Genomic DNA, 27,603 nt, shown 5'->3' with positions numbered 1-27,603 from the left:
AGCCCAATCCATACCAGGATGGTGGCGGCTTCTCCTTAACGCCCATCTCTCCCCAGTCCTTCAGAGACCTGATGGTGTTGTCCTGCCCCAACTCCTGGGGGGAACGGGAGAAACAGAGACCAACCTTTTCCTCTACAGATGGGGAAACATACCTCCCATGGAAAGGTGGGCAGGAGGGCAGCCCTGGAGACTGGGGTGGTGGGATGGGGTAGCCGGTGGGCAGGGATACAGGATGAAATCTGCTCGGAGGAGGACCCCAGAATGAAACATCTTTCTCTTCTTCTCTTTCCTTAGCTGGGTCTCACCTCCAGCTCCTGGACACAGAGCAGGGACCTGCCCCTGTGTCTCCATCCAGGCTTCACAAGAGACCTGACCTGCTCTCACCAGCCTCCGACTTGTGACCTCCCCGTGTGCTCGGCCTCCTCTGTGGCACACCCATGGGAGTCAGTGGGAGGAGCTTCTCTTGCTACAGGAGTTCCTTGGAATGCGGACAGCTGGGGGGGGTCACAGAGGCCTCTGTGATATCACCACGAGGGGCGGGCGGGCTCGCTTGGAGTGACGTTTCTTTGAGGAGTGAGGGGGGAGACTGAGAAATATGGCAGATAACCAAAGGAGCTGGTGGCAGCAGTGGACCGACACCACCTACATCAAACCTTTGAACCGCTTGGTAGGCGGCCCCTGCCTGGCTGTACTGCCCAAGCTGGGCATCCCCGGGGTGAGGTGGGGCATGAGAGGACTGGACTGGGTCTAGAGGGGCATGGGCTACCTTGATGGGCCCCCTCCTCACCCTTGCAGAGAGCTGCTCAAGAGCCCTACCGGCGAGAGGAGCAAGTGCTCATCAACCGCCGAGACATCACCAGCAGAAAGGTAAGGCTGAGGCTGGGCGTGCAGCCTGTCGGGGGCTTGCAGCCATCCTCACCCTCACGGTGGCCCCTCTGCCGCGGTATCCATGGGGCCACAGGCCCTCAGGATAACTGCCCCTTCTGCTTCTAAACGTCCCACTAGGGATCCCTGCAGTGACCTGCTCCCCAACCATGATATGTTAGTAACCTCCTGGCTGTGACCCTCACAGGAGCCCCTCTATAATGAAAGCCACTCCCCAGCAGAGATCCCCAAAAGAGCCTCCCTTGCAATGACCCCAGTAAAGGCCACCTCCAAGAGTGGCCCGCTTTTAGTGAATGTTTAAGTAGTGACCTCTGCACTGATGCCCCTGATTCCATGATCCCCTGTCAGGCAAGTTCTCCCCTCAGAAAGTGGCCCCCATGGGTCCCTATTCACTGAGAGCAAACTTGCAGGCAGAGGCCTCCTATGGTGACACCTGCCTGAAGGAAGGTCCCCCATCCTCTCCCAGGATGCCTGGGACATGCAGGAGTTCATCACGCGCATGTATGTCAAGCAGCTTCTCCGACACCCGGCCTCCAAGGTGCTGCTGGCCGTGCTGCTGGTGGTCAACGCCATCACCATCGCTCTCCGCACCAACTCCATGCTTGGCCAGGTGGGACTCCAGCCTGACCCCTGCTCTCACTCATCTCACAGGGGCCGAGGAAAGGCACCTCCCTGCCTGGGCCTCAGACTCCTCATCTTTTCACGACGGTTGGGTTGGACGCTTTTCAAGGGCCTTTCAGCACTGAGATCAAGGAAGACTTCGTGGTGGAGGGGCCCCAGCTTTGAGAAATGCATTGGATTTGCAGAGGAAGGACAGGAGAAAAATAGTGTGGGCAGAGGCAGGCCAATGGTGTCTTGTGGGGAAGGGTATCCCATTTTAATCAATAATCACTGAGCGAGAATGACTCTGCACCAGATACCGGGCTCTGTGCCAGGTATGAAGATGACAGACACAACAAACGTGTTATTGCAAGTGCCTGGGTGTCAGAGAGTGTGTGGAGGCTTGAAGGAGGAGTTGGACCTAATCCTGGGGTCAGGAGGCTTCCTGGAGAAAGGGGCATTAAAGTGGAGAATAAAGAATGAGTAGGTGTTGGCCAGGCAGAAAGAGGTGGAGAAGAATGTTTTGGGCAGAAGAAACAGCATGGAAGTGAGTTCTGGTGAAGTCCGCTATGACTTGGGTCTTATCCTTGAGGTTTTAATTGCTTACAAGGAGTCCACCACATAAGCAAATTGTCCTATTGAAAGCCAGTGTTTTTAAAAATGTTCCTATGTGGTGACTGGTAAGTTCAGAGAGGTGGTCAAGAGCCAGATCACACAGCATCTTCAAGTTATATTAAGGAGGCTGTCTTTGGAAGTTCAGTTCAGTCGCTCAGTCGTGTCTGACTCTTTGCGACCCCATGAACCACAAGCCAAGGTTTATTTCTTTATTTTTTACTTTTATTTTTAAATTGAAGTATCGTTGATTGACAGTGTTGTGTCCATTTCTGCTGTACAGCAGTGATTCAGTTATGTATGCATATATATCTTTTCTGTATTCTTTTCCATTATGGTTTGTCATAGGATATTACTATAGTCCCCTGTGCTATACAGTAGGACCTTGATGTTTATCCAGGCAAGCCAGGGTTTAAAGTATGGCAATGTGAGAGTGACTGGCATCCAGGGAGCTGGTTGCCGAAGCTCAAGGAATGGATGGGGTTGCCTGGGAGAGAGTACCAAGTGAGAAGGGGACCAAGACAGAGCTCTCTGAGAAGAGCCTCTAAGTACAGGGCAGAAAATAGAAGAGGAGATGCAAAAGGGTAGGTGAGGAGGAGCAGCCAGCGGAGTGAGAAGATCCCCAGGAGAGGATCCAAGGGAGCAAGCGCAGCATCAGATGTGGCTAGGACACGAGGCCAGAAAAGGACTCTGAAACCCCCCTTGGATCTTGCCCTTGTGACCTTGACAGGAGCTAACTCTGATGTGGTGGAGGCAGAAACCCACTTGCCAGGGTTTGCAGAAAGAGTGACTGGAGGGCAGATCAAAACCCATCAATGGATCATGAAAACAATTCAGAATTCAGGTAGCTTTTGATGTAGAATCAAACAAAATGAAAAAGAATGAAGTAGCAACTGGTGGAGAAGAGGGAGGGAGGGGAGGAGCCAGAGGGAGAGAGACCGTTATGGGGTAAAATATGTATTGCTTTGAGTCCAAGTCAAAAATGCTAAAAAAAAGCCTGGTAGAGGATATGTGCTGTGAAGCTCAGATCCTAGAGACCTGTAAATGCCAGACTGGTTTTGTACCTCACCCTGCAGGTCATAGTGAGTCTTGGAAGGTTTGTGGGTAAAAAATGCAACTCTGATTTAACCACAGATGCTCATGACTTGGAGAAGGCAGGGCAACTGTTCAGGAAGCTCTTTCCATAAATAGAAAGGAGAGGCTGTTGCCACCCGTGGCCAGTGGGGTAGAGCTGAAGGGAAAGATGAAGGGAAGGAAAACGCCTTTCCTTGCTTTAGGTAGACACCTCTGGCCCATGTTGCCCTTTGGGAATTTGGAACAGGCTGGGAGCCCATAAACTTCAGCTCCCATCTGAACTTAGGAAGCTCTGCCCAGGGAGTTCCCTGGTGGTCCAATGGTTAAGACTCCACGCTTCCACTGCAGGGGCGTGGGTTCAGTCCCTGGTCAGGGAAGTAAGACCCCACATGCTGTGCTGCATGGCTGGGAGAAAAAGAAGAAACTCTGTCCAGCCTCACGCTGGCTGGCGGATGGAGCTGGTGGCAAGGTGTGGGGAGCAGGAGGCGTGAAGCCCTGAGTCTGTGGGCCTCGGAGGTAAAGAAGAGGGGGAGTCGGGTGACTTTTGTCTGGCAAAGTGGAGTCTGGGAGCTGGGGGCTGTTCATGTCACAAACAACAGCAGTGTCACAGCTTAACAGGAGTTGGTGTGAAAGTGAGTTGTTTTAAACAGAATTCAGAATCATGGAGTCATCCATCCATCAATCCATCCACCCCAGGAGCATGTCTTGGACCCATGAGTAGGGGGCTACTCAGGAGTTTGGTCAAGCCAAGCCTGGGGATTTGGGAGCTAGTGCAGCCAGAGTGGTGGAGACAACCAAAGAAGCAAGGATGGGACTTGGTGTCCTCCATCTCAAGGGCCAGGGCTTTTCCTCCCGATCCTGGAGTCTGTTCTGCCTTTCTCCACCTCCCTTTTCCAAGGTTTGTAGTCAGACAACAATCTTTACCACTAACTGTTTGACCTTGGGCACTTCTCTGATTCCTCAAGTGCAAGATGGGAATAAAACCTACTTTGCAGGATGATGGTGATAGTAACATGAAAAAAGCTTGTGGTCTTAAGAACGGTGCCTGGCACGTATGTGCAAGGGTTACTCTGAAGGGCGCTACAAAGATGCTGAGGCTGAAAAGCAATAAGAATCTGGGCCTCCCCTTCCCTATAGACATCCTCTGTCCCTGGTCTTGCCAAGGCTCCGCTCCGCTGACCTTTCTGCCCTTCTTTTTCTCTGTCTTCCATGTAGAAACACTATGAGTTGTTCTCTACCATAGATGACATTGTGCTGACCACCCTTATCTGTGAACTTCTTCTCGGCTGGTTAAATGGTTTCTGGATTTTCTGGAAGGTGAGATCCTGGGCCCTCCCTGCCATCACCTCTACTCCTCCTTAGGGTTGGCATCCCATCCTGTCCCCACCACTGTGCACCTGGCCCTGAAACCTGAGGAGTGTGTGTGTGTGTGTGTGTGTGTGTGTGTGTGTGTGTGTGTGATTGCATGTGTATGTTCATCTGCATGCACGAAGAAAGAAAGACCGACTTCTGAGATGTCTGTGATGTGGCAGAAAGTAATCTGTACTGGAAGTGCAGCTTTCCTGGGTCCCCGTTCCTGATCCAGCTTTCCCTAGTTCTGTGCTCTTGGGAAAACCTTGATTTCCTTATCAGAGAAATGCAATTGAGAGTATCCACCTTAATTTACCCCTGGATTAGAAAGATCCCCTAGAGGAGGGCAGGGCAACCCACTCCAGTATTCTTGCCTGAAGAATCCCATGGACAGAGGAGCCTGGTAGGCTACAGTCCACAGGGTTGCAGAGTCAGACATGACTGCAGTAACTTAGCACACACACACAAACCTTAATTTACAGGGTTCAAGAGCAGAGGGGTCAGCAGAGATTTTCTGTAAAGGATGTTGACCTTAAAGATAATTAAGTCAGTTATTTTACCAACAAAACAAAAGGGGTGGTTTATTTGGGAATAGAAGAGGATTTGCAATTCAGGACTAGCAAGCTATAGCAAAAGCCACAGCAAGTCCAAAAATGGAGAGCAACGTTATTTTATGGAAAAAAAGGAGGCAGTTAGGAGAGATTGATTTGAACAAAAACCTGCTGGAGAAAAGTGAGAGTGCAGGGTGAAATGGTCTTATTAGCTGAGTTGCTGGAATATTAGATTTCTTGCAGGAGATGCTATGTATCTCTTTTCCTGTGGGGCCTATAATTGATGATTCTTTCCCAGTTGGTGATTATTCTGAGTCTGTAATTGATAATTCGTGTAATCGACTAGTAATCTAGTGATACTGCATGAGAGCGCCCCCTTTTGGCCATCCAATTGCATTGCAGGGAGGTTTCCCTATCATTTTCTCAAAAGTGAAGTCGCTCTCAAAAGTGAAGTGTCCAACTGTTTGCGACCCCATGGACTGTAGCCTACCACGCTCCTCTATTCATGGGATTTTCCAGGCAAGAGTACTGGAGTGGATTGCCATTTCCTTCTCCAGAGGACCTTCCCAACTCAGGGATCGAACCCGGGTCTCCTGCATTGTAGGCAGACGCTTTACTGTCTGAGCCACGAGATAAGAATAAACTAATTTTCTCAAGGGCCAGGTAAATATTTTTTCTGTGGGCCATATAGTCTCTGTTGCAAACACTCATCTCTGCTGTAAAAGCACAAAGCAGCCATAGACAGTATATAGACAAATGAGCATGGCTATGTTCCAGATAAATTTTGTTTGTGTATACTGACCTTTGAACTTTAAATTTTACATGTCACGAAATATTATTTTCCTTTTGCTTTCCCCCCAACCATTTAAAAATGTAAAAATCATTCTAAACGCATGGGTCTTAAAAAAAAGAGACTGCTGGTCAGATTTGGCCCTGAGCTATAGTTTGCTGACTCCTATTTGGAAGAGTATCAAAAAGATATCTGGGTAGGAACAGATCTTAACATTACATAAAATGAAACAAAGACTCAAATTCTTTGTTTAAATAGGACTTCTAGAGTTAAAGGATTTCTGGAGTCAAGAGATTTATCTGTCTTTGGGCATGTGCAAGAAGAGGCTTTAAAAAAATTACCCATCAAATCTTTATACCTTCTTAAAAAGGAAGCATCATTAAAATACCATTATCAGGACAACCAATTAGAATTACAAGCTTTCCAGGGCTTAGAAGTGTCACTTCATAGAACACAGAATATAGAACCTAGAACAATATTTCTATCTAAAGTATGGATGTCTTAAAGCCTGCTTTGTGAGAACAACACTTGGGAGGATGTTTATTAACAGAAAATAGAATAGGATGGTGCATATTTATTTGTCTCCATGGTGGAGGGGAGAATCAGTTCAGTTCAGTTCAATCGCTCAGTCGTGTCCGACTCTTTGCGACCCCATGAATCGCAGCACACCAGGCCTCCCTGTCCATCACCAACTCCCAGAGTTCACTCAGACTCACGTCCATCGAGTCAGTGATGCCATCCAGCCATTTCATCCTCTGTCGTCCCATTCTCCTCCTGCTCCCAATCCCTCCCAGCATCAGAGTCTTTTCCAATGAGTCAACTCTTCGCATGAGGTGGCCAAAGTACTGGAGTTTCAGCTTTAGCATCAGTCCTTCCAAAGAACACCCAGGCCTGATCTCCTTCAGAATGGACTGGTTGGATCTCCTTGCAGCCCAAGGGACTCTTGTCTTCTCCAACACCACAGTTCAAAAGCATCAATTCTTTGGTGCTCAGCCTTCTTCACAGTCCAACTCTCACATCCATACATGACTACTGGAAAAACCATAGCTTTGACTAGATGGACCTTAGTCGGCAAAGTAATGTCTCTGCTTTTGAATATGCTATCTAGGTTGGTTATAACTTTTCTTCCAAGGAGTAAGTGTCTTTTAATTTCATGGCTGCAGTCACCATCTGCAGTGATTTTGGAGCTCCCCAAAATAAAGTCTGACACTGTTTCCACTGTTTCTCCATCTATTTGCCATGAAGTGATGGGACCAGATGCCATGATCTTCGTATTCTGAATGTTGAGCTTTAAGCCAACTTTTTCACTCTCCCCTTTCACTTTCATCAAGAGGCTTTTAGCTCCTCTTCACTTTCTGCCATAAAGGTGGTGTCATCTGTATATCTGAGGTTATTGATATTTCTCCCGGCAGTCTCGATTTCAGCTTGTGCTTCTTCCAGTCCAGTGTTTCTCATGATGTGTGCTCTGCATATAAGTTAAATAAGCAGGGTGACAATATACAGCCTTGACTTACTCCTTTTCCTATTTGGAACCAGTCTGTTGTTCCATGTCCAGTTCTAACTGTTGCTTCCTGACCTGCATACAGATTTCTCAAGAGACAGGTCAGGTGGTCTGGTATTCCCATCTCAGAATTTTCCACAGTTTATTGTGATCTACACAGTCAAAGGCTTTGGCATAGTCAATAAAGCAGAAATAGATGTTTTTTTGGAACTCTTGCTTTTTCCATGATCCAGCGGATGTTGGCAATTTGATCTCTGGTTCCTCTGCCTTTTCTAAAACCAGCTTGAGGGGAGAATAGGTACCATGATTTTGTGAATATTTCAAGGTACCACTCTTCAGGATACAGGCAGATATTTGTTCCCTAAGAGAGAGCATTTCTTATGTGAAAGTAGTCCTGAGATTTCTTTTGTTGCCCATAGAAATTGTCCAGAGGCTAAATTCAGGCAGGGCTTTGTTGGGGCCTCTGCAGTAGCAGTGGGTGTTAGTTAAAAGACCAGGACACCAAAAGAGTGTCTAACAGGCTTTTTAATGGCGAAGCGCTCCTGGGCGGGGTTCCCGGACCCAAACGAGGCAGGTAGAGGAAGTCCAAGCCCCAGACTCTGTTGGGGTGGTTTTTATACGTTTGTTGCGAGGGATGGTCAGCCTAGATGGACAGGGGTTCGGATAGGTTGCCAGGCCGAGGCGTCGCGGGCTGACAGGTCCTTCTTCGTGGCTGGGGTTGGGCGGCTTTAGCTGGTGAAGTGTGCTGTCATTGGCCCCCGGGATCTGGGAGGCTCCTTCCATTAGGGACTTCCCCCGCCGGAGGGAGGGAGTGGAGGGGCGGCCCATCATGGCCCCCGGGTCCGGCCTTACAGTGGGGAGTGAGAACAAGTAACAGTTTCCTTTGCTCATCTCTCCCTGATTCCTTGTATGAGGTGAGGGTAGTGGGGTGACCAGGGGTCGGACTGGAGGGGTGGTTTGGGTGGTTTGCCTGCCCTTTTGGTGGTGGTGTGTGCAGGAGGCATGTTCAAGTACTGCTTTTGACCCCTTGCGTTTGCTCTCAATCCCCTGCTTTTGCTCCATGCTCTTCAGAAGTGGCATCTGGGCTGTTTGGTCTTTTTGTATCTTGTTGTCCATAATTTGCCCCAACTGCTCTTGCAGGCAATTATTTTTAGTCTCTTACAGTTTGTATTTTCTTGCTTGAGGAAGTTTGTCCAGGTGCAAGCATTGCAGCAAAGGGTCCCAGGTTCCAGCCTGTCTCATTTGCAGCAGCAGTTAGGACGGGCTGCACTTGCAAGGCTAAACTCTAGCATTTCATTAGCACAAGAGAATAGGAGCAAATTTTGTGTTCCTCCCAGCCACTCTGCATATCTCCTCAAGGACAAGATTTCTCAGCCTTGGCACTGTTGACATAATTGGCCCAGATAATTCTTCCTTGGGAGGGGACTGTCCTGTGCATTGTCGAATGTTTAGCAGCATTCTTGGCCTCTACCCATTAGATGCCATAAACATCTTCCTAGCTGTGACAATCAAGGGTATCTCCAGACACTGCCAAATGTCCTCTGGAAGGCAAAACCGCCCTCCAGAAATAATGGCTGAAAATGAATGTCCCAAGCCCTAACCCTTATCTGGGGCCAGCCTCCCAGTGCCAAAAGCCAGGGCTTGTTAGAGACCCTCTGCTGTCTTCTTCCCCACCCCCAGCCCCTCTCCTGATCCCAGGGTACAAGGACTACTCTGCACTGAATGGGTGGATGGAAAGGGAGAAGGCAGGGGAGGGAGGAAAATCTGCAAGTTAGTATCTCGAATATTACCCAGCCGCATGGGGATCCCCAAAGTTTTGCCCCCAGTGCCCCGTTTTCTACAGTGCTCATGTGGCTCCTGGCTCCTTCTTACCTCCCCACTCTACTACTTACTGTTTTACTACCTAAGAGCTCAATTTTCTGGCCACCTCTGCAGCTCTGGTACCCCATTCTAGTTCCTGTCTTGTCTTCTCTCACCAGGGTGTTGCTATGGCTTCCAGGACACTGGCTTCCAGTGTACCCCACCTGCCATCAAAATAGTTTCCCCAAAGCCCAAGACAGAGTAGAGTGCCCTTAAACATTCCAGTGGCTCCCAGTTGTTTATAGGATCAGGCCTAAATGCCTCATTGTGATACCGACCAGGGTTCTCCGCCTTCTCCAATCAACAGAAACTGACTAGAGGCCAGACAAGAGATTCAGGCAAGGCTTTTTAGGGCCCCTGCTGCAGTAGAGGGGAAGGAGAACAAGTAACAGATTGTTTTGTTCCCTTAATCCCTGACCTATGAGGCAAGGTTGTTCCTTACATGGGGTGGGGGTAGGGGTGTGTCTGGAGTCAGACTGTAGGGATGTCTTAGGTGGTTTGCCCATCCCTTAGGTAGTGTTGTGTGCAGGGGGCATGTGCTGCTGCTAAGTCACTTCAGTCGTGTCCGACTCTCTGTGACCCCATAGACAGCAGTCCACCAGGCTCCCCTGTCCCTGGGATTCTCCAGGCAAGAACACTGGAGTGGGTTGCCATTTCCTTCTCCAATGCATGAAAGTGAAGTTACTCAGTCGTTACTCTTAGCAACCCCATGGACTGCAGCCTACCAGGCTCCTCTGCCCATGGGATTTCCCAGGTGAGAGTACTGGAGTGGGGTGCCATTGCCTTCTCTGGAGGGCATGTGCAATACCCTGATTTTGCTCCCAACATCCTGTTTTTGCTCCTGGCTATTTAGAAGTGGCAATTGAATTTTTTGGTCTTTTTGTATCTTTTATCCCGAATTTGTCCCATCTGCACATGCACTTAGTTATTTTTAGTCCCATACAGTTTCTTTGTATTTTGTTGCTCCCTAGAGGTATGTCCAGGGGCAAGCAGTGCAGCACTGCAGCAGAGTGCTAGGTCCCAGCCTGTCTCAGCTGTGCTTAAGGCTTTCCATGAAATGGCTTCTGTCTGCTTTTGCAGCCTTATCACTCCTCACCTCACCTTTGCGTGTTCCAGCTACATCAAGCTGCTTGTAGTGACATTCTTAAAGACACACTTAAATGTGTGCACACGCACACATACATATATATACACACACTGCTGTTGCTCACTTTCATGCCTTTGTCCATGCTGACATCTAGTCTATGAAATATGAAAGCTCCTTACCACTTACTCACTTGCTTTTCTCCTACTAACAGTTTAAGACTCATTCAGATGTCTTCTCTTCCCGGAAGCCTTCCTGTTTCTCCTAAGCTAGGCTAGTTGTTGCCCTGTCTCCCTAACACTGTGTACTCACCTCTCAGTTCAGTTCAGTTCAGTCGCTCAGTCGTGTCCGACTCTTTGTGACCCCATGAACTGCAGCACGCCAGGCCTCCCTGTCCATCACCAACTCCTAGAGTTCACTCAGACTCACGTCCATTGAGTCAGTGACGCCATCCAGCCATCTCATCCTCTGTCGTCCCCTTTTCCTCCTGCCCCCAATCCTTCCCAGCATCAGAGTCTTTTCCAATGAGTCAACTCTTCGCATGAGGTGGCCAGAGTACTGGAGTTTCAGCTTTAGCATCATTCCTTCCGAAGAAATCCCAGGGCTGATCTCCTTCAGAATGGACTGGCATAGAGTAGGAGCTTAATATTGAATGGATACAGGGATGGATCTGTAGACAGGCAGCCTTGTGTCTCTGGTGTATGTTTAGGCACCAACACTCTGAATGTGACATACCAGGAAGTCTTGTGTTTATTGGATTGCCCAATAAATTTAAGAACTTTTTTCCCATTAAAGTAATTTTTTCAAAATAAAGTAGTTTTCTCTTTGAAACTTCCCTGGTGGTCCAGTGGCTAAGACTTCATGCTCCCAATGCAGGAAACCCTGGTTCAATCCCTGGTCAGGAAACTAGATCCCACATGCTGGAATGAAGACCTGTTGCAGCCAAATAATATTTTTTCAAAAAGGAAAAAAAATTATTTTCATTTTGAATATTTAATGCAGCTACATATTGGTCAAAACTGTACTGAAAGGAGCATACAAAATTCTTGTTTCTACTCTGTCCCTTCATCCCTGTCCCCTTCCCCCACCCTCTTCAGATAATCTGTTATTTATAATCTCTTGTTTATCCTCCTGGTGTTTATTTTGCAATCATAAGCAAATATGTATGTATTTTTAGTCCTCCCTTTCCGTACAGTAACATAGTATCAATGCTGCTATATGGGAGACCTTTCTCATTGTTCTGTACTCCATTGAATGAACGTGTACTTTAGCAGCCAGTGTTCTATTATAATCCTGGACACTTTAGTGATTTTCAGCCTTCTACAAAGGTCATTTTGTAGTTGTACCAGAGTTTGTGTGGGATGGGTATCTAGAAGTGGGATCACTGGTCAAAGGAAAATGCAGGCTGTTTATTAGAGAAAATTTCCCCTGTAGCGGTTGTGCTTGAATTGGTCGTACATGTAAGCTTCCTTCCTCCGTCCGTACTCTAAAGGAGTTTGTGCCGTGTTGGACGTGGAGCTTGCCAACTGTGCCTTTCTTCTACGGTGAGAGTTAGTTCACCTCCGAAGTGGCTCTTGAAGCCCTGTTCCTTAGTGTTTTCATTTATTTTTGTTTTATTAACTGTAGTGTGTGTCCCACAAAGCTGGAGCCTCCAAACGCTCTCAGGTCACCTAACTGCAGGGCAAGGCCTTTGTCAGCAGCACACTAGCCAAGGTGGGCGCTCAGCTTAGGAACTGGCGTATACGAGGGACTCGATTGTGTGTTCAGACACTGCACTTGGCTGTGCACACGTGTATGAGACAGCAAGTGCGTGGGTGTTTGGTGGCATGTTTAGGGGGCGACAGCAGGACCACAGTGGGTGGCATGTGACTGGCCCTGTCCCGAGAGCACTGGGAGTCCCCATCCTGAGGCTGCGGGGAGGGCAGACCCAGGATGAACCCATGGGCTGGGCCTGACAGACCCTGCTGGGGCTGGCCCACCCCCCAGGACGGCTGGAACATCCTCAACTTCCTTATCATCTTTATCTTGCTCCTGGGGTTTTTCGTTAATGAACTCAGTGCCGTCGCTATCACCTACACCCTCAGGTAAGCTGGGGACTCAGAGCGAAGAAGGGACCCGTCTGGATCCCGGGAGAGAGGGGAGGGGATTGTTGCAGGTGGGCATCAGCTCTGCCTTTCTGGGCAGGTGGGGCGATGGTGAGGAGGAGGGGTCTGGGAAGGGCCGAGGGGCGCCCCTGAGAGGCTCTGCCGCAGGGCACTTTGTCTGCTGCACGTGTGCATGGCGGTGGAGCCCCTGGCCCGGATCATTCGTGTCATCCTGCAGTCGGTGCCCGACATGGCCAACATCATGGTCCTCATCCTCTTCTTCATGCTGGTCAGCGCCCTCCCCTGCCCCCAGCCGCCCCCCTTTCCTGGCCAGGCCCCTGGCTCACTGGGGATACGGGGTGTCTGGAGCGGAGAGGAGGAGGGTTTGGAGATGAGAGGAGGAGAGGCCTGCCTCCCTGTGATTCCCCTGGCAGCTCCTTTGCATGTCCTGTGTCCCAGGCCTGTGGGTGAAGTCCGGGGTGGGTCTCCCATCTCTCCGGCAGGTATTCTCCGTGTTTGGGGTCACTCTCTTTGGTGTGTTCGTGCCCATGCATTTCCAGAACATGCAGGTTGCCCTGTATACCCTCTTCATCTGCATCACCCAGGATGGCTGGGTGGACATCTACAGTGACTTTCAGTGAGTGCCCGTGGGGCTTCCGGGCCCCCAGTCCAGCTGAGCTAGGCGGGGAGGGGCTGGGGCATCCAGGGGCAAAAAAACCACCTGAGGAGGGAGAAGGGGTCTCAGGTGGGAGTGGGGCTCCAGGACTTGGGGTGAGGGTGGCAGGAAGCGGGCGTGGTGCCTGGGGCTTTAAACTGGAGAAAAGCAGACTCCTGGGGCTGGGGCCTCTAGCTTTGTAATCTACTTGAAGCCTTGTCCCTATGAAACTCCATGTATTCAAAGTCCCGCTGCAGTCTTGTTCATGGACTGCAGTCTCCCTTCATGCTCAGCAGTTGGGCAGCTTGGCCTTGGGCCGGGCAGCAGGTCTGTGGTTGCACCTAGGGTCCCAAGGCAGCTCCCTGTCCGCACGGGAGCCCACCAGACTGCCTCAACTCCTGGGAACGTAAGGTCTCATTTTATTCATTTTGAGACCCACTGTCCAAGGTCATGTTTGGCCGCACAGGGCTGCCTGGGTTCTGTTCTTTGCCTCTTTCCATTTAGCCCAAATCCTACTTGTTCCAGGCCATTTTAGGGGCTGGGTCCCACTGACTGATTTCCTTTTATCTTCCTCGTGTGAGAGTAGAAGCCCAGTTGGTAAAGGGGCTTCTACCCTCGTTACCCATTACGTTATAGGCAGTGGACAAGTCATGGAATGTGAAATGAAGGTGGCCTGGGCTTTTGAGTCTTTGTGCCACTGTTCTAGCCATGCAACCGTCTGAGCCTCAGTTTCCTCATGTGCCAACTGGAGATCATAATACGACGTGTAGCCATGTCATGGGTTGCTCTGAGGATTAGTAGAGACTGACGTTGTGTGCACACACACACACACACACGTGTAGCAAGAGAGCAAAAGCTATTATTTGGGAAAATGTTTTATGGGAGGTTTGCAATAGGTATTAACAGTGGTGGGATTTTTTTTCCTATATATTTTCCCTCTGATTTTTCTATAACAAACCTGAGTTATAATAAGAATAACATGATAAAAGTACAGCCAATAGATTAAATTTGATAATGCTGGTGTATGAATGCTCACCTTGCAGGGCTGGCTTGAGGGCGGCCCACTGTCTGGCAGAGCAGCGGGTGCTCCTTCAAGAGCAGCTGTGGGGACAATCAGGAGTCGGGCCTTAGATCTGCACAGCAGCAGTGAGGCGGCAGAAGTCCCAGTAGGCTTTGAGATAATTTCTCCATCTCGTAGATGAGGAGAAACTGAGGCCCAAAGGGCCAGGGAGGTGATAGGGCCCCTGACTGCCATCTCCAGGATGGAGACAGGGGCGTACGGAGTGGAGATTGGGGGCGCCATCTACTTTGCCATCTTCATCACCATCGGTGCCTTCATTGGCATCAACCTGTTGGTCGTCGTGGTGACCACCAATCTGGAGCAAATGATGAAGGCAGAACAGGGGCAGCAGCATCAAATAGCCTTCAGTGAGGTGAGTGAGATAGGGAGGGCAGAGGGGGGAAGGGGACAGTGTATGAGTGCTAACTTGAGAGTGTGTGTGTGTGTGTGTGTGTGTGTGTGTGCTCACACACTCGAGGGCCTAAAGAAAGCCAAGCCTGAGGCCTGAAGGCAGCAATCCCCACTTTGAGTGCCAGTTCACCAACGGGGGCTTCTGAGCGTGTGGAGTTCCTTGGTATCTTTCTCTGTGACAACTTGAAAGTGAGCAGCTGGGTGACCTTAGGGCATTTAAATCAATCTAAACCTCAATATCTTTTTCTATAAAATGGAAGTGATAATAATTCTGTTTACTTCATAGGGCTATTATGAGGATTTCATGGGTCAATGAACAGTACTTGACACATAGTAAGAACTCGATGAGCATTAGCTATAGTATTACTCATCCGGGGGTAGAGCTTCCGAAAGGTGGGGAGTACTGTGTAAAGTGCTGAGGGCTGTGGCCTGTGGCCTGAGAGCAGTTAGGGTTCAGAAGTTTGCTGGGTAGGATTTATCAGGAGGTAGGGGAAGCACTAAGTTGTGAAAAGGGGTGAGAATTTTCAGAGGTGAGGGACAAACTTCTGCATTTCAAGTTGGGCTCCCACAGTAAAGGAGGGAGGCTAAGACTGGTTGGAGCTGAAACGAGGGGCGTGAGAACCCTGGCGTCCTGAGACTCATCTCCCCTGAAGTCAAGCAGGAAGGCGCCAGGGGAGGGGGTGCCGGCTAAGCTATCCTTCCCTCTCCGTTCTCCCTTCCCCAGGTAGACGACAGGAAGGGAAATGGGAATAACAAGCTGCCGCTGGTGCACTGTGCAGTCGCCCGTTCGGAGATGTCTGGCGTCCCCCAGGAGCCATTTATGGGGGGCTCCCTGGCAAACCTCTCCGAAAGAACATGCGACAACTTTTGCCTGGTGCTCGAGGCGATACAGGAGAACCTGATGCAATACAAGGAGATCCGCGCTGAGCTCAACACGTAGGGCGGGTACTGGGGGGAACCCCAGAGTCTCAGGAGGCAGGGCTCTGTGGACCCTCAGATTCTTCTGGCCTCATGCCCTTATTGATAATGGGGACCCTGGGACCCAGAGCGGTTAAGTGACTTGCCCAGGCTCCCCCCCAGCCTGTCTGCAGGATATACATCTTGTAATCTCACAAAGGGCCTTGAGCCTTGGCCTGGGTCTTTATCAGAGTCAAGGTGGGGAGGGTGCATGGGGCTGGACCCCAGGAAAGAGATGGAAGGGCTGCCCCCCCAACCCCCTCCCTCGGAACACACTCACCCTTCCACCTTCAGGATAGTGGACGAGGTCCGCTCCATCCGCTTCAACCAGGAGCAGGAGGAGGAGCTGATGCAGAGGCACTTGTCATGGAACATGTCCTTGGAGAGCAGGTCCTCTGTGGACATCCGTGAGATGACTCGCGAGCAAGACTTGATCACTGCGCTCGTCAACAGGAAAAGGGTGCAGCTTCTCAGCTTCCCTCTCCTACCCAATCAGTGCTTACCCAGCCCAGCCACCACCCCCTTGGTCAAGGTTTCTGACTTTTTCAAGGTCTGGCCCACCTCCCTAGACTCCCAGGCACCCCAGCAGTCACTGCCCATCTGGTTAGATTCCAGCTTTTCTGGGAGGCCCTGCCCCTCCTGTAGGGCTCTGCACACTGAGCCATCTTGGCCTTCAGCACCCTCAAGCTTCCTCTTAAGGGGACTTGAGCGGCTCAGTTCCTGCTTAGTGGCAGATGCTTAGGTCCACCACGGGGGGTATAGGACCCCCCCCCCAGGTCCTGTCAGGTACGTAAGAGGAGCAGCCTCCTGAGGGAGGAAAATTCTAGGGAGAAAAAGGCCATGCCCCCTTCCAGGGGATCTTCCTGAACCAGGGATCAAACCCATGTCTCCTGCATTGGCAGGTGGGTTCTTTGCCCCTGGCACCACCTGGGAAGCCCCATAGAACAAAGCACATTCCCACACATTTCATTTCCTTCTCTGCTTCCCATCCCATCTGACCTGGGAGCCTTGTGGGTGCTATGGCCTGAGAGGAGAGCTCCATGGTCAGAGAGGAGACCAAGAGTTAGATGGGGAGGACTTCCCTGGTAAGCCTGGATGAGCCGCTGTTGAGCTGCAGGAGGGGAGTCAGGGGGCGTCTGCCATGTCAGGGGTGGCGGATTGACAAGAAGACCTCTTGGTTTGCAGGTTCAGGAATCCAACACAAATATTAACAAACGAAAGGCCAGCAGCTGAGAGGGCAGTACAGGAGCCAATGGGCATGAGCACACACCCAGCCGCTGCGTCTTCCTGCATTGCTGGCATGGTGTGGCGCATCCTGGCCTGAGCCCATCCTCTGCCTTACACCTGGGCAGATGCCTAGGGATGGAAGGGGGCGGTGTCTCTAGGACTTGGGCCTGTGAGCCCCAGGTCCAGAGGAGCATGGATGGAGAAGGATGGTGGATGAGAGTGGGAGCCTTACAGCAAGGATGAGCCCACGAGGGGCTGCTGGCCAAGGCAGCCAGGATTTGCCCTCAGGATGGGCATCCCTGGTCCCCTGCTAGACCAGAACTACATGGGGTCTGAGTGGGCCCAAGTACCAAGAGGAGAAAGATGAGGCCGGCGGGGCCAGGTATCGTGTATCAACAATAAAGTTTTGTGTTGGGATCAATGTGTCTGACTGGTAGACCTCCAAACCTTTGGGGGCAGCCTTGCCCCCTCAAAAGCCTCTTTTGCCGGATGGGGGAGTAACTGACTGTCCCCCAGAGCTTCCAGTCTAATGGGAGAGAGAATCTACAGCCTGAAAAATTTTGACTTAATGGTAGAGAGATAATTCCTGCCTTAGGGTCCTAAATTTGGGGGGTGAAAGTCTGGTATTCAGGGTTGGGAGTGCCTCTCTGATGGAAACACCTACCCTCTCTCTCTGTCTGAAGGTATAAAACACTGGTCCTCATTCTGGAGAGCTCTAGTCTCATGGGGTCACCACTGACCAAGTCATGCAGGTACAGGAAACTCCACTTTGGGTCAATGGAGAATGAAATGTGAGTCCTGGCAGGCTCTTTGGAGGAGAAGAGCATGGAAGCTTCCTGGAAGGCAGCAGGAAGAATTTGAGGGTCAGGTGAATGGAGTCTGGTAGAGAACTTGGGACCTGTGAGACCTCTTTGGGACCTTCACAGTAAGACCACTGAGAGCCACAGCAGGTCCCTGAGCTAGGCAATGCAGTCTGACAAAGCTGTGGCGGTGGAGGACACTATGAAGAGCTGCCTTGATGGACTCTCATTCTTGGGCAAGTCACCAGGCCTCACTTTGACCCTCAGTGCAATCAGGAGAGGATAAGATTGAATGCCAGCTCTAAAATCAAATGGCCAGAGCTCAACTCCTTGGAGTTGGGAGTTGATGAGATCAGCCATGTGACTGAGACTCAGGTTCCCTGCTGTTATGTGAGAGAAAGGCTACAAGGCCCAGAGTTCTGCCCAGCTGTTCAGCGTACCCTGACAATTAGGGCCTTGGGGACAGTCACCAGTTGGAATGGGAATCCCCAGAGGCCCACTGATTGCAGCTGATGGGAAACTCCACCCTTCATTCCCTCCTATCGGCATGGCTGCCAGCCCTGAAAAGCCCCCTGGGACCTGCTGGGAAGGAGTCTGGACCACTAGGGCAGGGGTGGGACCCTCAGCAGGCAGGTGGGAGGTGGCACCAGCGCCAGCAGTTCCTCACTGTCTTGGAGCTGCTGTCTGTGCCTCGGTTTGGACCAGGACTCCTTGCCAGTGACCTCCGGGACTATCAACCAGCAGAACGATGGGCGGACAGTGGCTTTTGCTGCTGCTGTTGTTATTAATTGGGGACGGAGCCCTCCATCTTCCTGGTGAGTATCCACACACACCCTTTCCATCCATCCTTCTCTGGAGGCTCTCACAGCCTGTCTTCTGGCTCACTGGGGAGGGGAAGCTGGTGGTGGAAGGTGGGTTAGTGTCTGTCCCTAGGAAGAAATGTGAGCATAGCCATCTCCAACCCACCCCTAAATGATCTGAAGGCTTAGGGCACCCATGAGCTTGGGGGGCAGGGCAGGAACATGATGGGATGACCTCCAAAGAGCTCCTGGCTTTGCCTGCCCATCCTCATTCAAGATGTTATCCTCGTCTACTTCCATTTCATCTGTCATCTCAGCCGTCTCCCCTTTTCTGTCTGTCCTTTCCATCTGCGTTGGGCCAGTAGCTAGGGGCTTCAGTAGGTTAGTTCCCTCTCAATCTGGTCTAGAACTGAGGGCCCATGCAGGGGCTTGGACCCCTGCTGCCCTCCCCTGCCCTACTCCAACTGCCCCCCGCAGTGTCTCACTGAGCCCAGCGGAGGAGTGCAGCCCTGGATCCTGAGTTCATGGGGCAGCACGGGGGAAGGTATGGGGAGCTGTCAGGAAGCTGCATGTGCCATTAATCCCCCGAGTCACAACTTTTTCCAAGACCGGGTGTTTCCTTGGCAAAATAATACCCAGGAAGCAGATACCAGTTTTGGTGAGAGGCACAGAAGGGGAAATCATTACCAGCAGCAGGTTCTGCTTACTGAGCAACTACTGTATGCTCAGCACTGTGCCAAGTGCCTCCTATGTATTGTCTCATTTAATCTTTATGAGTGCCTGAAGTAGGCATTCTTATCCCTGCTGTTTTACAGTTGAGGAAACTGAGACTCGGAGATGTGAAGTGGTTTGTCTGCTCACCACAGTGCTAGGAATCTGTCCCAGGTCTGACTTTGGAGTCCAGGCCAGGTTCCATTGCTTCTCAAAGGAGCTTCTATGGGCAGGAGGCCTCCATGTCATAAACATGTAAATTCTTAGCAAACCTCTAATTGCAACACACTTCCAATCAAAATCACAATGGGTTTGTTGTTTTGTTTTGTTTTTTTTTTTTTTTTTTGCAAAAGCTGATATGTAGATTCCAGTACTTATGAGGGAGAATAAAAGGCCAACAGTAGCCAAGGTACCTTTGAAGAGCAAGATGGGAGACTCGCTCTACCTGATACTGAGACTTATGTTAAAGTAACAGTAAGATAATGAGGTGTCGCAGCAATAGACAAGTGAACCAAGGGAATGAGAGAGCAGGGAAATCAGTCTCGATGCACAACAACAGGTAGCCTGACAAACAGGTAGGGAAAGGACAGACTTCTCCAAAGTGGGTAGAGACAACTGGTTAACCACATGGAAAAAAACATAAAACCAGATCCAGTGGAAACATCTGTCCCTGAAAATAAAAACTCAAGACCCCCGTAGCAGGATCTCTCTTCATTTCAGCTTGGAATTTTGCTGCAAACAGACCTATGGATCACTAGGGTTTTGAGAGGTCTTGCGATACTAAGTCCAAGTCCCTCACTGTGCTAGTGGGATGTGCAAGGATTGAGAGAGGTGTGGTCTTCCCCAATATTACACAGCATGTTAGTAACAGAGCCAGGACCAGAGCCTAGCTTTTCTTTTTGTGCATCCTGGCCAACACTCCTGTCCTTTTGTAACCCCGTAGCTCTCTTCAGGGGTAGAAGAAAGTGAGGGTTGGAAGAAGCAGATGCCAGATGTGGGTGGGGTTGGGGAGAAGGTTCAGTGCCTCTTCAGAGCCAACTGTGGGAAGGACAAGCCCATCACCTAGGCTGGGTCACCTCTTTTCTGAATTAGTCCCTTGACAACTGCCAAGGTTACGATGACAGGGCATCAGGTGATGGGCCTATTTCTGCCCATCGCCCAGGAGAGAGAGGGAGGTTTCCAAGGGATACAGCTTAGTGTAACTGATTTGGGCCTTTTCCTCTAGAGAGGGTAGCTGGCTCAGCCATGAGAATAAAGCTGTGTTTTTGTGAAACAGTGCAGCGTAGTAGGGAGGATATTGGGCTCTGGAGTCTGATGGATCTGGTTTCAAATCCAGTGCCACCACTTCCTGGCCATGCGACCTTGCACAGATGCCTTCCCCTGGCTGAGCCTCAGTTTCTTCATCTGGTAAATAGAAATAATAGTCCTTACCTCAGGGTAGATGTGAGGATTCGGTGTGCCAAGGCTTGCACATTGGAACAGCACCTTAATCAGACAAGGTGAAAACTGAAGGTTGTCAAAACTATCTTTGACTGCTATTGCAGTAAATGAAGCATTTGGCTTTCAATTAGGGGTCAGGTTGCAAAAAAAAAAAAAGTATCTTTAAATATTAAAATCATATTCAATGCAGTATGAAAGTCACATCAAAAAAGGTATTAAGAAATCAAAGATCATGCTCATACATATGCTGCTGCTCCTGCTGCTAAGCTGCTTCAGTCGTGTCCGACTCTGTGCAACCCCATAGACAGAAGCCCACCAGGCTCCCCCGTCCCTGGGATTCTCCAGGCAAGAATACTGGAGTGGGTTGCCATTTCCTTCTCCAGTGCATGAAAGTGAAAAGTGAAAGGGAAGTAGCTCAGTTGTGTCCAACTCCTAGTGACTGCATGGACTGCAGCCTACCAGGCTCCTCCATCCGTGGGATTTTCCAGGCAAGAGTACTGGAGTGGGGTGCCATTGCCTTCTCCTCATACATATGCATGTAAGTAAAAATATGTGAGAAGCTACTTTAATAATAAACAGGTGATGAACGTAATAAAAAGAAATCAAAGATTTCCACCTTTTGCTGACTCTTGTCTCTGGAATAGTCTTTAAGTATAATGAGACACAGTTGCCAGAATTAGTTAAATTAGCTCTCCCTGGCATGCGTCAGCTCAGATCTATTAGCACAGTTGTTGTTCAGTCACTAAGTTGTGGCCGACTCTTTGCGACCCCATGGACTGCAGCACGCCAGGCTCCCCAGTCCTTCACTATTTCCCAGACTTTGCTCAAATTCATGTCCATTGAGTCAGTGCTGCCATCCAGCCATCTCATTCTCTGTCATGCCCTTCTCCTCTTGCCCTCAATCTTTCCAAGCATCAGGATCTTTTCCAATGAACTGGCTGTTCGCATCAGGTGGCCAAAGTATTGGAGCTTCAGCTTCAGCATCCATCCTTCCAACAAATATTCAGAGTTGCTTTCCTTTAGGATTGACTGGTTTGATCTCCTTGCTGTCCAAGGGACTCTCAAGAGTCCTCTCCAGCACCACAATGTGAAAGCATCAATTCTTTGGCGCTCTACCTTCTTTATGGTCCAACTTACACATCCATACATGACCACTAGAAAAACCATAGCTTTGACAATACAGATCTTTGTTGGCAAAGTGATGTCTCTGCTTTTTAATATGCTGTCTAGGTTTGTCATAGCTTTTCTTCCAAGGAGCAAGTGTCTTTTAATTTCGCGGCTGCAGTCACCATCTGCAGTGATTTTGGAGCCCAAGAAAATAAAAGTAGCACAGAACTGGCACATAAATGTTGCAAGCCAGTAATAATATAGTTGGTGTTGATATTACTTTATTGAATCTTGCAATAAAGATATTTGGTAAAGTGAGAACATCTGGATTGGTGGAGGAAACAGGTCTATTGGTTTCTTTTTGTTTGTTTGTTTTATAGGCATTATGACAACCCGGGGGTCAATTACAACATCCTCCATGAACGACTCTGCAGCTTTGGGAACTACAGAGTACTCCTCCACAACTTCAGCCCCAGCCAACAGTGGGAGAGACGATGGCCCTGCAGTTTCATCTAATGCCTCACCAACAATTGGGAGGACAGCAATGTCCGAGTCCCAGCAACATGCGACACCAGCTGCTCTTCTAACTTCATCACCAACCGGCAGCTCTGCTGGATCCGCTGAGCAGACAAGCCCAACACATGAGACTCAGGAGGAGAAATTAAGTATGGTTATCAGCACCACCTCCGAGGGCACGACACTGCCAAATTCCGTGATGACTTCCACACTGAAGGCCCAGGGAGGGACATCCAGGAGCACAGCCTCATCCAGCATGGCCACAACAGCAAACCCCTCGGAACAGAACCAGAGTCCTCCAGCTGCAGCCCCATTCACATCAAGCTCTGCAGCCAATGGACTGGGGTCATCAGTGTCAGCTGACTCTTCAAAATTAGCCACGATCACAACTCCAACGGCTTTAAACACATCGGGCATTGACATTACGTCATCAGGGTCCATAACGACCACTGTCTCTGAGATGTCAGCTACAACATCCCGAGCAACATTGGACAAAACCACTGATGCGATAGAATCTTTACCTGTGACCACTCGTGCCTTTACTCACACCATTTCACTAACCATGACCACCCTGGAGACAACTGTTCCTGGAACAAACATACCTGGGGCTCAGGAAGGGGTAACTACAGCTGCACCCTCCACCCTAACAACATCCTCCACGATAAGCACAAAGTCTGAAAGACATCACAATACCGTCACGCAAACACCTTCCTCTCCAACGGAATCAGCCCCCAGTGCTGGTACTGCCACGACCCCGTCACCCGAGACAACAGCTGCTGGTTCAACAACCCTTACTCCCATCTCCCCAGGGACAACAAAATCCTCTACCAGGACTGGAGTCAGTCAAGTGTCCCCCAAACACCCCAGAAGTCCTGGAGCAGAAATCTGTGCTTTGGATGAGCACCTAGCTGACAGCGGAGGTTGTATGTGCAATAACAGCTACTACGCCCACTCAGGTAAGTCTGAGGAACTCCCGACAGTGCAGCTAAGAACTCTCCACAACTCTGTGAAGGCCCAGAGGAGCTAAGTCCAAAGGATATGGGAGAGCTAGTGAGGTTTGGTCAGACATTGACACCTAAAGAGTCTACCTGGACAGAGGTGATTTCCAGTGAGAGCAAGGGTAGTTAGACATGTGAATTTGTCTTAGTTTGGGCTGCTATAACAAAAATACCATGCATAGGTTGGCTTATGAACAACAGAAACTTATTTCTTACGTTTCTGGAGGCTGACAGTCTGAGATGAAGGCACGGGTAGCTTTGGTATTGGGTGGGGCCCACGTCCTGGTCAGACAGCTGTCCTCTTAGTGTGCCCTCCCAGGATGGAAGGGGCAAGGGAGCTCTCTTGGGTCCTTTTTGTAAGGGCACCATTCCCATTCATGAGGGCTTTCCCTTCGTGACCTAAGTGAAGTGAAAGTCACTCAGTCATGTCCGACTCTCTGCGACCCCATGGGCTATACAGTCCATGGACTTCTCCAGGCCAGAATACTGGAGTGGGTTGCCATTCCCTTCTCATGACCTAATCACCTCCCAAAGGACCCACCTCCTAATAAGGTCACATTGGATATTTGGACTTAACATACGGATTTGGGGCTGGTGGTGCAAACCTACGGTCTACAGCAGGGGTAGAATGGGCAAGTCATCAGCCCCCAGCCCCCAGGATTCCAATGACTGATCTGAGATTAAGCCTTCCTGGGGGGAGTAGATGATGAGCTACCAAAGATAAAACCCCAGCAGAGGCCTGGAGGGCTAAGCAGGGAAATGGGGAAAAGTCTTGTTGAGGCAAGACAAGTGTAGCCGATATTATAGAAAGGTGGAGGTCACAGGATCTTCTTGTGTGAGTAGCAATGCAACTACCTCTCAGGCTCAGCCTCTGGCAGGGCTAAAGCTGGGTCCTGGGAACCAAACATATGCCCCCTACAGTGGAAATAAATCTAACCTCCCCCCCCAATACTTCAATTTAATAAAACTCTGATTTTTCTAAAAAAGACTACTCTTTTTTTTTTTTTTTTTGCCATGCCATGCAGCATGTGGGATCTTAATTCCCCAACTAGGGATCCAACCCACACCCCCTGCAGTGGAAGCATAAGAGTCTTCACCGCTAGACCCCTTGGGAACTTCCAGAGCACCAGCTCTGATATTGCAGCCCATGCCTCTGACCGAACATGTCTGCTAAGATAGAATCAAGGAGCTTTTTTTTTTTTTTAAAAAAAAGGAAACAAAGTCTTTAAATTCAAAGTAATAAAGCAAGTCCAGAAATGTTTAGTATTTCCATGATATTTTACTTTTCATGACTAACTGTGAGCGGATCATCCCAAATTCAACAGCAAGTGTGGAAAGCGCAATCACAGAAAGAACAGAAGGCTTAAATATTAGCTTCTCCTTCATCACCCCAAACATGGTGCCTGACATGTGTCAGGGCACCGTGTGGTGCCAGGGGCAGAAAGACCCATGCTAATCGGCTTAACTATAATTAATTAATTAATTTAAAAAACTGAAAACATGGAACAAAGCAAACTTTGTTGCCTTGTGAAGCTAAGAAGTCCTGAAAAGGACGTGAAGATGCATCCTCTCTGTCGTGACTCTCAGTGAGCTCCCTCCCTCCCTCGGCTGTCTCTTCAGGAGTTTAGGCTTTTACAAGACAGAAAGAGCTATTGAGCTCAGACAGTTTAGGTCCCTCAAAGCCCCCAAGGTCCAGGTTACCTGCTGGAATAAGAAGGAAATCAAAGAACAAAGCAAATTATTATCTCCTCAAATAATCTTGCCAAGCAGGTAACAGAAGCCAATGGGTTGGAGAAGGGCAAACAGGAGAATTTATTACAAAGGTGTCTCATGGAGCCCAAGGGTAGGCTCCAGCCAGGGTCCCCAGGGACTTGGAACTCTGGATGTGGTGGCAGCCAGCGAGTCACCCCTCTCTCCTCTCTTAGTCTTGCTTCACCCCCTTCGGTACCCGCAACTGCTTTGTTCCTCTCTCCAAACACTGGCTGTTCCTGCATCTCAGCCCACAAGGCAGGAGAGGGCTGCCTTACAACTCTCAAGCTTTATTGCCTCCTTTCAGGCTCAGTTCCTGGGAAAGAGATTCTGAGTGGGTCAGCTAAGGCCAGGGATTAGGGTCCCCAGTGCAATCATGGCAGAGGGGTCTTTCCTCCCATGAGGGAAACTCTTTAAGGGAGTGGCTATGGGTTGGACCCCCAGATTAGAACTAGTACCCCTGGCCCTTGGCATCACCCCGGGAGCCTCAGGAAGCTCTGTCCTGGCTCTTATCCCCCTACAGAACTATCCGGGGCATTGGTGGCTCTGCGCTGCCAGCCACAGGAAATTGAGGTGGTCCTGAGCAGCTGCTTCCTGAAGACTCGCCACTGGATCCTGGGGGAAGGCACCTTTTCAGGATGCTCCAGTGTCAGCAAGTCAGAGGAGGGTCGCAGAGCCCAGGCCTTCACCGTGGAGAAGAAAGAGGGCTCTTGTGGACTTCACCTCTCTGTGAGCAATCTGGAAGGGATCCTCTGACAGGAAGCTGGGCTGTACGTGTGCTTCGGGGGAGGGACTGGGAAATGAATGACTGGTACCAGTTGTGACTTTATTTCAATGAAAATGAAGGATAATTCTCGGGAATGAAGTCAAGTCTTAGCAATCAGACTAGTCTCTTGGGGGAAGAGACCATGTTGTCTCTCATCAGATTAGGAATGCCCTTATAAATGGTGCCATGTTTGATGGATTGGGAAAATTGACTTCCAAACTTGTCAGCCACAGAATCCTTTAAAATAATAACTACCACAACCACAACCAGTATTTATTAATCTCTTACTGTGTGCTGGGCTTCCCTGGTAGCTCAGATGTTAAAGAATCTGCCTGTAATGCAAGAGACCTGGGTTCAATCCCCGGGTCGAGAAGATCCCCCAGAGAAGGGAATGGCAACCCACTCTAGTATTCTTGCCTAGAGAATGGCTATAGTCCATGGGGTCACAAAGAGTCAGACACAACTGATTGACACACACATACTGTGTACCATGTGCTGTGGGTCAGAATCTTTTTTATATGCAATGTCTCACTAAATCTTCACAATAATCCTGTGAAGTTTCCATTTTACAGATGAGCAATCTAAGGCTCAGAGAAGCTGAGGGATTATCCCAAGTCACATAGTTAGTTATTAACTGAGCTGGCTTGTGCTCCTAACTGCTCACTGTGCTGTTACTTCTTTTCCTGGAAAGGGCTCTTATGAAAAGCCAAACATAAAAAGAAATATATAAAAATAGAGCAGCTCTGATTGAATGCAGCCGGAGGAAGAGTCCCCTGCTGGGTCAGCTTCGCCCTAACACATAGGTAGACTTTAATGCCCCTTCAAAGAGGCTCTGGAGCTTTCTGGGCTCAGTTTGAAAACCAGAGTTTGTTATAATGGTGGGGTAAGGTGGGTGATGTCTTTCCTCCAGTATCTAGTTCGGCCACCCACAGATGGGTTCTCTTGCCTAAGTCAACAGCACAGAGTCGACAGTTTCAACATGTAATAGATAAGTCCATGGCTTTGCCCCTAGAATTCTCTGTGTTCTTTTTAAAATAAACTGCTTGATTTATAGCAATAAAACAAATCATTTTGATTTGTTTTTAAGAAATCCTGTGGGAAACAATGAAATATCAAAAAAATATCTGAATCTTGGGATAAGGACCAGGCATCAGCAATTTTAACAAGTCCCACAGTGATTCTTTTATTTTTTTCCAGGAGATTCTAAAATGCATGTTGAAATTTGAGAACCACTGACACAGAGGTTAAGAACATGGGCTCTGGGATCAGTGAGATGTTGAATTCTGGCTTTGTTAGTTGCTTTGGGCAAATCTTTTAACTTTCTAACCCTCCGTTTACTCTTTTGGGAATTCCCTGGCCATCTAATGGTTAGAGCTCTGTGCTTTCACTGCCGAGGGCCTGGGTTCAATCCCTGTTGGGGAACTAAGATCCTGCAGGCGCACTGTGCAGCCAAATAAATAAGCCTCAGTTTACCCTTCTGTAAAATGGGACTAATAATGGACCCCTCCTCACAGAGTTGCATTCAGACCACAGTGCCTAGAATATAACCCATGCTCAGTGAACTTTAGCCATTACTCTTTTCTTCCCCCCTATATTTTGGCTGTGGGATTTTCCACCAGGAATCAAATCCGCATCCCCTGCAGGGGAAGAGCAGCATCTTAACCACTGGACTGCCAGAGAGGTCCAGGCTTTGGCCATTCCTCTTGTTTAAATAAACAACTTGCAACAAACAACGATGGAAGACGGAGATTCCCCAGGAGATCTGAGGGTAATGGCCGCCTCCCTGTTTTTTCCAGGTCAACAAGAGCCATGCCCTTTATTCTCTGGAGGTGCAGCTTCTGAAATCTCACCCTGATGCTGCCAATAAAACCGACGTCATGATGCTCAGCCTCAGCTGCACGTATGCTCTGGTGGTGAATGTCACTCACCCCTACCCAGTAGTCTCTTTCACGTGAGTTCCTTTTCATCAGCTGCCCCTCTGGCTGGGCCCTGCAGAGTTCCCACTGCTACCTATA

General features: G+C 49.5%; 1 protein-coding gene and 1 long non-coding RNA gene across 9 annotated transcripts; one reads left to right on the top strand and one right to left on the bottom strand.

Moving 5' to 3' along the window:
* Positions 1–56: 56 nt before the first annotated feature.
* Positions 57–17,118, top strand: CATSPER4 (cation channel sperm associated 4). Of its 8 annotated transcripts, XM_027965484.2 has the most exons (12): positions 57–165; positions 295–667; positions 796–867; positions 1,352–1,495; positions 4,387–4,488; positions 12,294–12,391; positions 12,560–12,680; positions 12,895–13,028; positions 14,308–14,479; positions 15,242–15,453; positions 15,769–15,934; positions 16,660–17,118. In XM_027965484.2, exons 2-12 carry the CDS (start codon positions 596–598, stop codon positions 16,705–16,707), a joined length of 1,341 nt encoding a protein of 446 aa, XP_027821285.1. In that variant the 5' UTR covers positions 57–165; positions 295–595; the 3' UTR covers positions 16,708–17,118. The 8 variants fall into 8 exon arrangements, with proteins under 8 accessions (XP_027821285.1, XP_027821282.1, XP_027821288.1 ...); XM_027965481.2 differs by having other exon boundaries at positions 15,769–17,118; XM_027965487.3 differs by lacking the exon at positions 16,660–17,118 and having other exon boundaries at positions 15,242–15,462; positions 15,769–15,884.
* On the bottom strand, positions 6,200–15,902 carry LOC132659352 (uncharacterized). The gene is made up of 3 exons (XR_009599674.1): positions 15,755–15,902; positions 14,083–14,422; positions 6,200–11,240 (listed from the first exon to the last, which is right to left on the bottom strand). It is a non-coding gene; the product is annotated as an uncharacterized LOC132659352 (long non-coding RNA).
* Positions 17,119–27,603: the final 10,485 nt, after the last annotated feature.

Source organism: Ovis aries, chromosome 2, assembly GCF_016772045.2.
Source record: "Ovis aries strain OAR_USU_Benz2616 breed Rambouillet chromosome 2, ARS-UI_Ramb_v3.0, whole genome shotgun sequence".
Classification (NCBI taxonomy): Eukaryota; Metazoa; Chordata; class Mammalia; order Artiodactyla; family Bovidae; genus Ovis; species Ovis aries.
The sequence above is the reverse complement of the archived record's forward strand: the minus strand, read 5'-3'. Positions and strand labels throughout refer to the sequence as shown.